Genomic DNA, 15,048 nt, shown 5'->3' with positions numbered 1-15,048 from the left:
TTTTTTTTTGTTTGTTTGTTTCTATTTAATGGGATGTCAGTTTCTGTTATGAGTTTATTTTTCATAGTTCTGTCTCCAGAACTGTAACATCTAAATCTACCCAGGTAACACCTTCTTAGTTATCTATAAAATGATGAAATAAGGCCGTAAAAGTGTTAACTTGTGTGCATAGAGATCTATGGAAATATTTTAATCTCCCAGAAACTTCACTGGCCCTTTCTAAATCAATGTTGCCATGGCAAATGTGTTCCTTTAATACCAGACTAGCTGAAGGTGGGAGCGAGGCACTGCACAGTAGAAATTTTATATACACTGCTCTCCAGAAGTGCTCTGAGGCTTGCTGGAAGGGACAACTATGCCTGTAATGTACATATCTCATTTGTCTCCTTATATCAAACCAATACAATGCATTTTGTGTGAAGAGCTACCCTTGCCTTGGAAGCATATACTTTGTACTTTTTTTCCTCCAAAGAATGTAACATCCATGCAGAACGGTTCCAAAGGCTTTTCTTGACTAGGGCTAGTGAAATATTAATTTAGCCTATGCGTATCTGAAAAGAAGAGAAACAACAGATCTTCCTGGTGGCTGATACGTGCAGGGATGATCGCTGTCCTTGCTAATGTGGAAGCAAACGCAGGATGCCTTCCACAAATGTCTTCAGACTGACCATAACACAAAAATGCTGCAGCCATTTGCTTCTAAACATGCACCACACTTCCTAAAGTCTTTAATCGGTGCCCCTTAATGGCGGTGCTGCAAAGCAGAGAAATAGGAATTAAAAATTTATCAATTAGAGGCATCGTATGGAAAATCCCCTGTAGATATTTCTTAACGTTAGAGGTTTATGTCAGAACACACAGCACACTGTACTGTTTTCATTGGGGAGATTGTTTATTCCATTTTAAAATCAATTCTACAATTAGTATTAAAACAATAAATGTTTTTAATGATAAAAGAGATTTTTTTTTTTTAATGTTCTGCTTTCATCCTCCTCCATGGTGCAGAGGCTTAGAACTGCAAGCTCTTCTTTCTGCTTCTACGTCGTGTGGGTAAGCACATATATCCAAATGGATGTGAAAGATGTCCAGTCAAACACACGGGTGTGTATCAGGGCGGAATCACACTTCACACCAATGTATGTTTATGTATACACACTTGCATGAGACCTGCATGTGCCAGGGGTTCTACGCTATCACTCTGATTCTTTTAAGACAGGCTTTCTTGTTGAACTCAGATTTGGGGTGGGAGCTAGAAAACTCGGCAGTCCTCTACCTCTGCACTCTACAGCATTGGATCACAGGCTAGTGGCAGCCATATGTGCCTATTTATGCATTGCTAGGATGTAGAAGGGCCGCATGCTTGTGTGGGAAGCTCTACCACCTGCTAAGCCACAGCCCTGGCCTTTTACATGGGGCTGGTGATCCGAACTGAGATCGTCATGTTGAAATTCTGACTTATATACTGATGAGTCCATGTGCCCAGCAGCCACATATAACCTCCCAACTGTATTTCAATCAGCTTTACTGTGAATATGTTTTATATATCCCAAATAATACTTTGGTACTTAAGGTATATAACTGTTTTGTTACTGGATACATTGGCCTTTTAATTATTAGTAGACTTTTTAAAAGATGTGGTTATGAATGATATACTTTTGATCATTCGTTCATAATCTTATTTCTAGATCTTTATAGACATGCTAAATTTTTGATTTCAATGATCTTCCTTACCTCAATTTTCAACTTTTACTGTCGCCATAGATATTTTCCTCAGGAAAATGTGAGAGAGATGTAGATCCTAACCTTCTTCTACAATGCATTCCAGGAAAATTTGCCTGTAATCTCCCTAATGAATGACACGCTGTAACCATGTTCTCGATGTGCTAGACGACCCTTATTACTCATTTAAACAATCCTGTGGGCTCACAGCACAGGGCTCTCCATTGCCTACTTAAAGGTACATCTTCGAATATCCATTATAATGTTCTTCAGAGGAGAAATGGTAACATTTACTGAGCTTTATACATAAATATTAATGGATTTATCTTCAACCCCATCAGAAGCTATCTGTCCCATTATAGAAACAACAGAAGGGTGTCCCTAAGATGCTACAGCTAGTCCTGTGCCGACCATGGCTTACAGAATAGCCTTGGCCCAGTCCAAGCCAGGCTCTTCCAAGCCTTCTTGGCTAGGCTTAATCTTCATCTACCAAGACCTGAATAAATGCTGACTGTTTTGCAGCTTGACCCTGCATCGCTAAGATGAGCCGGGAACCTTTTTAACATGTTTGCTTAAGAAAATTCTAGGTGGGGAAACAAATTTTCTGTCTACCCTAGCTGAGAAAATAAAGCCTCTGGCTCTGACCCTGGAACTGGCCAGAAAAACAGCTTTGGTCGTAGCCAGCAAGCTGACTCCTCTGGCCTAATCTCATCTACTCTGAGTAAGCCCTGTAAGTTCTTCCCTCCCCGACTTTACTGAATCCCAGCTCTTTACTCCCTGCCTTCTCTCCCCAGTTCCCCCGTGGCCGTGCTCAGTCGCCTCAGCAGAAATTGCAGTTGCGTTCAGTCCTCATAGGATTCTCTATCTTGCTGCAACCGTTATCACTGTTCAAAATATTCTGTACAGCTATCCGACAGTTTTGTTTACCTTTGACATGACTTATAGCAAGCATGAAGGCTAAGCGACAAGAACGGGAAAGGTCTCGGGAAAGATGAAGGACTCTGTAGGTCGCTTCAAAGGACTGGGTTTTAAGTGTGAGTGGTGTTGGCAAAAGTTGAAGTGTTTAGAAGGGCGACGAGGCCTAACTTCTCCTTTAATAAGATCCTCGTGGCTGCTGTGCGGGGCACACTAGGGATGTGTAGATACAAAGCAGGCCAGTTAGAGAAGCTATCATCATACGGCAGAATGAACACGTGGCTCTGCACGAGAAAGAGAGAGATGGCCGTGGAGATGAAGCCTGGGTGCTGCTGGGTTTGCTGACGACATCAACAGAATGTACTGGCATGCTGCTCTGAGCCATGAGAGAGAATGGCATGTTGAAAAAGATGCTAGTGTGTTCTACCTGGAAAAATTACCTGGCAGGAATTGCTACTTACTGAGATGGTTGGAGTAGGAAATGCAATGTTCCAAATAAAGGAACTCGGGCTTACAGGATCATTTAAATATAAATACTGAATACTACGAAAAACAGACTGAGGCACAGATAACCTTGCATTGATATTTTCCTTCCTCCTATTCTGAAAGTCAGGCACAGTTCATGGGACATTAAAGGTTAAATCTATTTGTTAGCCTAAATGACAGATGCAGTTGTTTTGGTCAGGGAGAAATTGCAGCCCATGAGCTGTTTGTCTGTTTTAGCAGATACAAGTCCTCGCTGGAACACACTAAACTCTTCATTTCCATCTTCTCTGTAGTTGCTTTCTCAGTCCAAGAGTCAGCAGACTGTATTCCACACAAGGGGAAGAAGCATCTGCTCTCTGACAGGTTAAGACAGTTCGCTGAACCATGGTTTATACTTAGATAGGATTGGTGAAAAAATTTGGGATAAAATGGGGTAAACTTGCTTTTAATGTGTCTTTTAACAGTTAGGGATGAGAAGTGACTGAAGGGTTCAGAGCAACAGCCTTACTTTCGTCTCGCATGGACGTGCTCGAGGCGAGCATATCTGGGGAGCTTGGGTGGGCTCAGCGGTCTGCATTTCGCTTAACGCAGTTTTGAGTGTTTAAGGCTCACGGTGCTCCTTCGTTCCTGGTCCAGTCTCGCTCCTCGGCTTGGCTGTTGTCTTGTTTTGCTATTTGTTATTGAGGTTGAAAAACAGTACCAGGTAGACACAAAGCCATGCTCTACTGATCACCCAGTTTCTGGAAATCTACCTAAAGAGTTTTTATTTTGATTATATGAAGAATATGAAAGGCTGAAACAGACAAAAATGTATAGCGGAGGTTGGTGAAGTGGCTCAGAGGGTAAAAGTGCCTGCCTCACAAACTTGACAATGAGTTTTATTGACAGAGTTTATAATGGAAGAAAAGGTCTACTCCTGAAAGTTGACTTCTACACATATGCATTCCTCTCCACCCTCCCCTCCCCTCCCCTCCCCTTTCCTCCCTTCCCCTCCCCCCTCCTGTCTTGTCCTTCCCTCCCCTCCCCTCCCCTCCCCTCTCTCTGATTTCCTCTCCTCTCCTTTCTCTGTCTTCCTCTCCTGTCCTCTCCTCCCTCTATTTCTCTAATCTTTCCCCTTTCTCATGCACATACTATTATAAATAAAAAATAAAATTTTTAAAAAGATATTACAAAGGCCCAGTTACTTTTTCTGAACAAACTGGTTCAGATTTAATGAAGCAATTTTCAATGGCTGTTCTGAACACCTATCATATTGGGAAGAACCTCAATGCAGAGGCCTGACACAACAGGATGGACTTTAGCAAGATAATAATCTCACATTGTGTTCCATCTGTGCAACCAGTTAGTTGTCCTACTGTGTGAATTATGCCTCAGGTCTCCTCCTTTTCTATTATAGATCTGCTTGCCTTCCCGTCCTAGCCGGCAGTGTTATTTCTCAAGCAAAGGAGTTCCATCAGTCTTACCTCTGCCACACGCATTCTTTCTGAAACAGAAGCGGTGCTTCCTAGCATCTGGGCTGAATGATGTATTTCTTGGACCTCTCTTGGCTACTGACGCTAACGTCTTGGTTCTCCATTATTACCTTGTATGAACTGTTTCACTCGCTGAGCCACCAGCACAAGGAGAGCTTCTCCGTGTTCCTCCCAGCTTCATGTTTCCCTGTCATCTCTGCCCTTCCTGGACTGAAGAAGTATGTTCTTCCCCACGTTCCAGATGTTCTACATTTCCCCATTTATTCTTGATCTCTATCATTTTATTTTCCTTTCGCAGGCTTGTCTGTCTTGCTCAGCTCTTGTTTCCCCTCTCCCCTTTTCTTCATCCCAACACTTTTTATTCTCCCTTTCTCTTCCATCTCTTTTAACTCCAGTTTTAGCCACATTGCAAGGCAAGAGTGGTTGCTTTTCTCCACGAAAAGTGCCTATAGTCTCACCTCTGCGGCCACCTCACTGAGCGCCATGGTGAGGAGGAGAGAGGTGTTGTACCTCTCATGGGCGGTCTGTCACATTTCATGAACCCTTACAAGGTGTATCATCTGTAGTTCAGCCAATACGCAGGGCAAGTTAGATCAAGAATGCTGAGGGAAGGTGGTGAGACATTCCAAGCAGCTCTAAACTGTTTCAAAGCACCTGAATCACCCCCCTATCCAGTTGTACATCGCAGGTGCAAGTAAGGCCAACCTCATGCCAGCTTGGGTGAACTAGGAAAGGCTAACATAAGCAAAGGGGCCAGAAAGACTGAGATCACCAAGAATTCCTACTGGTTTACCTTCTCTGTATTGTGTCCTGTTGCACTATTCTAGACACAATGGTTCCCATAAAGCTGGTCACACCAGGACTCCACGCTTGTCACTCACATCCAAGAGGAAGACTCGTTCTTAGCCAAAGTCCTAATAGTTGCCTGGGCTGTTCTAGGACACAGACCTTTAGTGCAATCAATCACTGTGGAAGGGAAGCCAGATCCAGCCATCTGCTAGCCCAGGTCCGTTTATTCCCCCCTCTTGAGATGACTCCTGGGAACCACATGGTCCCAGAGAAAGAGCAAGGAGTGCAAGTCAGCTGCAACGACAACCAACAAATGGCCACCGCACGAGGCAGACTCCTACAGTGCAAGACAAACAGCGGCAGTTTAAATACCGCAAGCTTTCTCTTCATGTAAGATTCTAAAATTGAATAAAAATTTATTTCAGGAAAACGGAGCTCTCCCACTTTTTTAAAAAAAAATCAACTTTTCTGGTTACTCCTTCTGAGAGTAGTGGGTGTGACAGAATTGTCTATTATTGTGGTTAATAATAAGAACAAAGGGATGTTTTCAAATAGCGTTAATTGGTTATTTGATTAAAACAATAATGTTCTTGCGGGGACCATGATAAAAGTCAAGCTTTCTTTTAGACTGTTTTAGACAAAAGCTGGGCATGCTAACACATTTCTGTCTCTTATAAAATGAGGAAACCAAGGCAGGAGGAATACAAGGAGCTTTAGGGCAGCTCACAGTCTGGAGGGAAACAATCTTTAAGAAGAAAAAAAGAAGGAAAGAAAGAAAAACAGATGACCAATTAGTCATTATGTTATATACAAATAAAAGAAGCAGCTACGCTTAAATAATTATAGGTAGAAACCACATTGTAAAACTGAGAACTAACAATCAACTCATTTCTTGGGGTGCGGGGGGGGGGCTGTGGTGTTCATGTTCTGGTTTTAGTGTCATAGTTAAATACTAAATAAGGTGATTATATTCAGGGACAGGACAGGGACAACAAAATGTGCAGAAGAGGTTTCTGCCTGGTGCCGTGGCCATTTGGAGACAGCACGGAGCCGTGCCTTACACAGTTGTAAAGTACTTACTGACAGTCACACTCAAGTGTTCAAATACTGTCAGGCATCACCCTGAAGTAAGAGGCCTGTGTATTTTCTAGAGCTTCTGGTTGTCCATTTCAAAAGTCATTTTCCTCACTAAATAGAATGCTTTTCTTTTCCCAGTGCCAAGAGGGAAGGAGAGGAAGTGGAGCATTGTCTGTCAGACCGAGTAACCAGGCAGCTCTCCCACACCCCAGCCTCTCCCAGCTGCAGCCCTTCAAAAGTGCGGGGCTATCTTTTAATGACACACATAAATCCCCGCACTGCCCGGCTGCAGAACGTAATTAATTCTGGCCTTTCATGACCAATGAAACACCCTGTACACATGGGAGCGGTGCTCTGAGCTCCTTGTGTGTGCTAGGACATGGGATGCCTACCGCCCTCGTTCACGTGTTCCTCGACACGCCTGTGTGAGCACTGCCGTTAGCCCTTCAAAATACAGCTCCAGAAATTCATTCTGCCACCTGTATGAATAGCTCCCTGAACTTTCCAAACCGTGGAATGTTTTGTTTTTCAAGGTCTTGGCATCAAACAAGATTTTCTATCTTAACTGTGGCGGCCCTGGAAGGGTATTTTAAAAACACAGTAATCTGGGAGATGCAGCTGCTCAGAGTTATTTCCTTCATTAGAACAGGTTGCCTTCTCTCAGTGCATTCTGAGAGGCTGTATGACAGAGGCCATTTCTCCACAGAGAATCTCAAAACAGACATTCGAAAGTTTCTGGATCACAAAATGGCTAACATTTCCATAAACATAATTTAACGGAATATTTTCCCCTGAAGTCTTTTCCCCTTTAGAGTACTGTAGCCTCAGCTGGAATGTCAGAAAGCAAAGAAGTTGCTACAGCGATAAACCCACGTGCCTTGTTTTACCTCCAGCTCTACACAGTGCACAGAACAGGTGAACGATAGAGTGCAGAATTCCACGAACCTCTTTAGGTGTAACCCCAGGCATGCGAATATCCAGTGCGAAATCTGATGAGTCAATAGGGGTGACTGGTCTGTTGGTGCCAAGGCATTCATTGGAAAATGATCTGGTCGTTTCTTTAAACCTTAAGAAGATAATTTGGACATTCTTGAACATAATTGGAAGGGCAGAAATAAACCCTATGTTCTTAAGTTTAAGGATTATTAATATAGAACTAATAAAAACGATAAGATGTAATGACTCTGTAACAATCCTAACTCCCAGAATAACATTATTGTCTATGAACAGCTTATAACGAATTTGTAAGAAAAATAAAACCAGAAGCACTAAGCAGGGTATAATGTTCGACCCAATAAATGCTTATAATACATATTTATTTCTACTTAATGAAGCCGTTATCCTCACACGCATGTTGATTTTCTAGTGGCAAGACTGAATTGTAACCCACTGGAATCTTGCCAAGTATGAGTGTCCGATATTACTAATCGGAAACAAACAACAGAAAAAAACCCCAGGCACAGTCTTGCTAGGTACAGTTATATGAGAGCTGAGGGCGATGTGAATTACAAACGTACAAGTACATAAATATTTCATATGGTAATTACGAGGTGCGTGTATACAGCTCGATATTTCCTAGTGAGCTATTACAGCCAATGATCTTCTCCCACTACCGATCTATCTTGATATTTTATTCCTCCAGCTGTTACATATAGGAAGGCATTCAAGTCTAAACAACTATATTGCAGCTTCTGAAATATTTCCCCAGGAGGGAGCGATTAGTTCTGGAAATCACAACTTCTAATTGGAGTTCCGAAAGCCAGGGTAGCAGCTTGGTCACAGGACGATGAGGGGGCTTTTAATGCAAGGGGCACTTAAGTTGCTGAGTAAAATTGCAAGACGTTTGGATAAAGAAAATCAGCCTTGTAGAGATTTTTTTTTTTCTCCCAAGGACCAGGTTCCTCCAAGTGACTACATTTCTAAGGAACATGCACAGAACCCACCCCAACCTCCTTCCTCCTGCCTAAAGGAAACAAACAAGCCGAGCACGCACCTCTTAAAGACAGAAAGTGGGCTTCTGAAGGCCAGGCAGCTGCTCTGCAGGGCGAGCAGCCCCAGCAGCAGCAGCAGGCGGCTGCTGGCGCGTCCGGCCATGTCCGCGCAGGACCGGGGCAGCGGGCAGTGGCCGGTCCGGCGACAGCGCAGAGCTGGCGGCCGCAGCTGCAGCTACTTCATGGCCCCGGGCGAGGGCGATGCGCGGCCAGCCGGCTCCGCTCCGTCCGCTCCGGACGCGTGGGAAGCGGCACTGGAGTCCGCTCCGCCCGCCCGCGGGAGCCGCCCGCCCTCCAGAGCGCCCGGAGCCGGTGCAGCCACAGGGCTGGAAGAGCAGCGTCCTTATCGCTCGCAATGCCAGGGGCTGAGAGGGCTATCGCGCAGAGCCGCGTCAGTCATCATTCGGAACCTGCAAAAATAGAAGCCGATAATGGATGACTAACACATTACAGCATTTGTCCTCAGCAAATCCCAGCTGAGGTTCCTTAATACACCAGGAGTTTCACAAGCTTGCGCCCAAGCCTGGGGAAAATGCTGGTCTGTTGATCTCTCTCCACCCCAGCGACAAGCCCAGGCGACTTCACAGACCCTGAGCAAAGCCCCTGTCCTGCCTTAGCTTGCTCTCCCTCCCCTCCACCCACACCGAGTTTGTTTTTGTTTTTTATTTTATTGTTGTTCTGATTTTTACCTGGCTCTTCACCCTGCTTTCCCTTCAATCTAGCCCACTTCTGAGGGTATTTTTTTCCTCCATCACTTCTCTCATCTCATTAAAAAAAAAAAAAAAAGAAGAATCCCTGCTCCAGACCTCCGTTCAATGTAAACAAAAAGTTATTCACTCAAATCACTGACTAAGGCACAAGGAATAAATCAGAGAGGCGAAGAGAAAGCACTCAGAGACCACGCTAATCCGGCAGAAAGGATGAGAACAAAGACATTTCATGTACATGCACCACGGGGCTTGAGTTGAGAGAAAGAGAAATACCCACTGCCTGCATCTCTACATAAGCAGTTGCCCAAGTTCTCAGCACTACTTTAAAACAAAATAAAACTCAACAGTTAATATATGGGCTTTGCCAATGCCCATGAAAAAGCTGGCATTTAATATAATAATCAATAATGTTCTCCCGTCGCACATGTATCCCCAAAGATACCTTATAAAGTTTAGAAACTGGTAACCTAATAAGTAAAATGTGGGAGTGGAATGGGAAGGGTCTTAGCCATCCTCCCAAAAAGTGTATCTAGAAAGACTATGGTCAAGAACTTTCCTCTAATATGAATAAGAGATATGAAAGCTCAAAGAAGCACACCTTAAAACTATGGCAGATTTGGTTAAGCTGAATAATTTTATGGAAAGGAAATGAACAGCTTTTAAAAGAAGGTTCTCCGATGTTTCTTCCTCCTCTCTACACAAGCACTGTTTCTCCCATATGAATGTTCAGCTGCAGAAGCTGCCTTCAGTGTCTACAGCTGTCTTCAGTGCTCAGACATTTCAGTATGAAAACAGGAAGGCCCCCCTGCTGGACGGCCATGACCAGATTATGTCCTAGGCACATGCATGTACCAAGAGGGTTAGGGTTAGGGTTAGGGTTAGGGTTAGGGTTAGGGTTAGGCTTTCTGGAGCCTTAATTAAAGCTTAATTAAGCTTAATTAAAGTGTGGCATCTATTTTCTGCAAACACCACCTACCTCACAGAAAAGGCAGCAAGTTTCCCAACATTTCTGGCTAGTGGAGGAACCACAGTCCTATCCCTGCCCCACCCCCTTCCAGAAGTGTTTAAGTGTGAGTGCTTTGTCCCTGGGCTAATCTTTATCAACATCCTCAATGTTAACCCCTTCAGACTTAGGGTACATGCTCTCTCTCTGTTGTCTGCAGAAGCCACACAGAAAAATGTGCCATTCCAACGTGCAGCTCAGCGAGGCTAAACCTAGCTCTCCGGTAGGCTAAACTCCAAAAATACTCATGCTTTGACTTTACTGGTTGTGATGAACAGTTTTCAGATTCGGTATTAAATCTGAAAATGATAGTTGGCATTGATTTAAAATGCATAGCAAGCAGGGGTTCTAAGTTTAACGGCTAGCACAAAAGATGAATGATAATTCCATAATTTAGACATTCTTCACAATAGTATGTTAGCCTGTAAATTTCCCTCTATAACTCAACTCATGGTATAGTGAAGCTAGGCTGTGTGTGTGTGTGTGTGTGTGTGTGTGTGTGTATGTGTGTGTGTGCGCAAAGTATAACATAAATAAACCTAATTGTAAACTGAATAACATTCACCATCTAAGTTAAACACCACATACCAAATATAAATAAAGTAAATGTAATGTTTCAATACCTCACGGATGCTTGAGGCTCACTAGCAGCACCCAAAGGCCACAGGTGATTTGCACAAGCAACAATGTTTTAAAAAGACTATTAATATTTGTTTGTACTTTTGACTTTAGCTCCCTGTTCGAGATCAGCAGCAAAGACCGTGGGATGTCCTTATTCTGGGTAAAGGAAAAAGTGTCCAAGGATGGGGATGTTAGTGTTGAAGGCTATGCCATTGTCTTAGTGCCCAACCAAGTTCAGTCAAGTGACAGTGTAGAACACTTCCTGAAGTTCTCTTTTTAAACATGTATATATTAGGAAAGGAATTCAGTTTCATTCAGAACAGGATTCAAGGACAGCCCTTGTTTGAGCTGGCAAGGACTACACAAAACACTCGAAAACAAGCTTATTGTTAAAATTCTGTAACAGGAACACACCCTTAAGTACTAGCCTTGGAAATAAAATTCCACTTAAGTCTTAGATTGATTTTATTAACTTTGATGTCCCTAAACTGCCCACTTACAGAGAAGAGAAGCGGTAGGCAGATGCCCAGCAGGTATTTGCAACCATAAATATAATACTTTTTGCTACAGAACTGAATCCTTCAAAGATGGAATACACATTATAATATGGCAATACGTATGTTTAAACCACTATCACTTCATTTTTATCTCACAATTTCTATTAATGTCAGATATGAAGTATTCAATTTTTTTCTCTCAAGATGTTTAAAATTCACATTATATGTTCCCAAGATAATGCTTTTACTCATTCAAAACCCCTTGATTTTGTATAATGTACAAAACATTGTGAACTGGGTTGGGTTTGTTCACATAAGTAACGCTAAAAAGAAAAGTTACTCAGGAGGTAAGAACTCACTCAACGGATGGATGCACTAGTCCTAGAAAAGACCAGAAAAGACTCCGATATCTGAGAAAGGGGAATGACTTCAAGATGGAATGAACAGGAAGCAATGTGGGACAGCAACTTCCTACAGAAGGCATGGCCTGGGCGTGCCCGGCACATCAGACTGCAGGAGCAAAGGAGCCTGGGTAGGGAAGAGAATACGATGTGTTTGAGACACAGTAATAAAGACTACTTCCTGGAGACAAGAAGTCCGGGCGCCCCATTTTATCTGCAACACACAGAACATACACTGTTTATACCTCTGTGATTTCACCAGGCAAGGACGATTTACAGTTTATGCTTGTATGGGTTTTGATACTAGAAGATCGTTGGGCAGGAAGTTGGGGCTGCTTGGGAGGACCGTGTTTACCGTCCCGAGAGTTTAGACAGCATTGGTCATCTTCACTGCTTTTGTTTCACAACGAAAAAAGAAAATCTCTGAGATCTGCAGTTGACTAAAGACTCAGAGAAACATATTGACTGCTCGTGGATTAATACATTCGGTGAGAGACAAGGAAGACTGTCCGGTGTTTGCTCAGTCCGCTTGAGTGAGCACACCATCTTCCTCTGCTTCATTTCCTCACCAACAGAAACCATCACACCACCTACTTCACAAGAGCTATTCCAGGAATAAGTCAATTAATCTCCTAAGGACAGAGCCAAGTGTGTACTAAATGCTTGCAATTATTGCTGCTCCAAATACATATTCAGTGCCTTAATGCTGAGGACAGTGATAATCAGAGATAAACTCCAGATTTAACAGAAAGCGCTTTCTAGTGTAGGGAGAGAAAAAAAAAACTAAAACAAAAATAGCTAGCAAATTATCAATTTCATTTACTTTTCAGGAGATTGACTGGTGCTTGAAGGTTTTGGCTAAACCGACTAAAGGCCATATATCCATCCAGACAACAACTCGATTTCTTGGAATTACTTCTTGAACAAAATAAAACCATGACACAAAACTGTCAACAGAGATATTAATATCTGTCCAAAACAATGAAGAACTAGATGCTTTTAATAGTAGCATTGGAACCACTTAAATGTACATCAAAAGCAGATTGGTCATTTTTTATAATAAAACTTTAAAAGGATATGAAGAAATTCCATTTTCAAAAACAAGCTTTTCTTGAAAGCCAAGAACAGTGTATAATAAACTATTTTTCACCTTGCATAACTAAAAAAAATTAAGAATCTCAGAGAAATGTTGCAATTATAGTAAAAAATAAAATTTCTAAAAATATTAAAGATAAAATTATTGGTCTTCTGCTTAAACACACCTAGATATTTTAGGGAGCTTTCTATTTTGAAACAGGCATGTCTCGACTTGTGAGATGCCATATCATCTAAAGGATCTCATGCTAAGCCTGAGATTAAATTCTCAAGACCCACACAGAGTAATCCAGACTCTACATGCATATGCACATACATACACATGCATACATACATACACAAGTAAATAATCCAACTTAAGAATCTAAACTGTGCATCCTACTATGTGGCTAGCAATTACTGGAAGATAAAGACCCCCCCCCCCCCATGCGGTCTTCTTTTAAATGCTGCTTGGATATCCCTACTACACGGCAGCCAGCTTTTCCCCGTGTAGTCTTTTATGACTGCAGCACCTGAAATGTATCTATAATATGCCATTCTATTGGCCAAGCAAATGAGCCCCACCCCTGAAAGCTCTCATATGGATTTTGTGTTGGTAAGACCATGTGCATGCTGACTGTTTTAATGTGGTCTAGTCACCAAGGTTAGTGTACTGCTACTATTTTCCCTTTTAATTAATGTTTTTGGTGGGGAGGCTATTTTTACTCCATAGGTAAATATTTCATCAGACTTTCAACTTGTTTTGTATCACAAGGGGCTCATGGCTCTCTGTTTTGTCCAATGGGTTTTAATGTTACTATATTTTAAGCACATTGTCTTGATGCTAAAATTGTCTCAGGTGTAGCCCTCTCTAAAGCTACATTTGTGTCCCTGACATTTGTCCCTGATTCATACAGTAGGAGACTTTCCATTCTTCATCCCACTTGGCCCTTGTTGACACCCCAGAATGGACCGTTCACCTTATTTGGATTCTGATCATACCACATGATTTACTTGACTCTGAAATGTCCTCCGAAGGACATTTTGGCACCTCTGGAAGGTGGCAGAACCATTATCTTTAAGAGGTAAAGCCTAAAGGGAGTGTTGGATATTTGAATGCATGCTTTTGAAGCTGATAAGGAGAAACTAGATCTTTCTTTTCTGTCCTGTGTTTTCAGCAACGAACCAACTGGCTGTGCTCTACAACACTCTCCCTGAAAGGTCTGCTGCCATAAAGCAGGCCCCAAAGCAACTCGCCAACTTACTGTGGACCAATGCCTGTCTTCTATCAAAGTGTTTGTCTCAAGTACCTGCTACCCTGTCAGAAAGCTGACTGAACACCATGTCCCAATCCAATCACATCCATGTATCCTTCCTCCTGTAGGCGCTAAGACCTAACACCTGTTCCATTGCTTGGATGTTTATATCTGCTGTGTTCCACCTAATGGCTTTGGGACGTATTATCCAAGACTGAAAAGAAAAGGAGTTAATGTTGATAAAGCAAATTATAGAAAGTCCATGAGTCTATTTAAAAAAAAAAATCAGAGAGACTCCAACTTAAATGATTGCAGTTCAAGTAATATTTTATACGAAGGGTTAGGGGAATACCATTTTCTACTGACATGCTTTTGTAGCATAAATTTAATTTTTGTTAGCTAGGGTTTCTTTTATAACCACGAGGAAACACAGCCATATGTGCCTTTATAAATATCTTTTTGAATGAGGTTCTTTATATTTCAATTTATAGGTTACATTAGAGTTGGGTGGTGTTTGCCTACGAAAACCACACACTAAGTGCTGTGCTGTTAACACAGCTGTGCTGCAGTGTCCCAGCAGTTCAGCACTGTGAACGTTTGGGCTGAAGAATTCTCTGATGTGCCAGGCTGTCCTTTGTATCAGCAGATGTTTAGTCATAGCCTTGGCCCTCACCCACTAGAAGCCAGCAGCACTCCTCTGAGCTGTGGCAACCTAAAATGTCAACAGACATTGTCAAATGTCATCAGATGGGTAAAATAACCCTGCCTGGGATTCCTGTTGTAGTTCATTAAGATGAAGTTTAGTTTGTTAACCAATGCAGTGTCAATCCATTTTAATACAATAAAAGTCTAAGAATGTGTTTATGAATATAAAGCCTCCAAAAGTTATGAAGGCAACAGAAAACTTTTATTTTCATGTATGCTGTATATTGAATACACACACACACACACACACACACACACACACACACATTCACTCACTGAATTCTGACTATAAGGATAGCGTATTCACTCTTCTTTTATAGATGAGGAATCTA

At 42.3% G+C, this 15,048-nt stretch overlaps 1 protein-coding gene across 12 annotated transcripts in view; it reads right to left on the bottom strand.

The window, feature by feature from the left end:
• Positions 1-15,048, bottom strand: part of PAM (peptidylglycine alpha-amidating monooxygenase) — a 270,816-nt gene that overhangs the window by 147,825 nt on the left and 107,943 nt on the right. For all 12 annotated transcript variants that reach the window (XM_080932647.1, XM_080932652.1, XM_080932651.1 and 9 more), the window contains exons 2-3: positions 8,452-8,859; positions 7,404-7,524 (exon numbers count right to left, since the gene is read on the bottom strand). In XM_080932647.1, the coding sequence (XP_080788773.1) occupies positions 7,404-7,524; positions 8,452-8,552 (222 nt within the window). In that variant the 5' untranslated portion in view covers positions 8,553-8,859. The remainder of the gene's footprint in view (positions 1-7,403; positions 7,525-8,451; positions 8,860-15,048) is intronic.

The sequence above is a fragment of the Micromys minutus genome, assembly GCF_963924665.1.
Source record: "Micromys minutus genome assembly, chromosome: 19".
NCBI classification, from domain to species: domain Eukaryota; kingdom Metazoa; phylum Chordata; class Mammalia; order Rodentia; family Muridae; genus Micromys; species Micromys minutus.
Note: the sequence above shows the minus strand (reverse complement) of the source record. Positions and strands in the feature narration are given on the sequence as shown.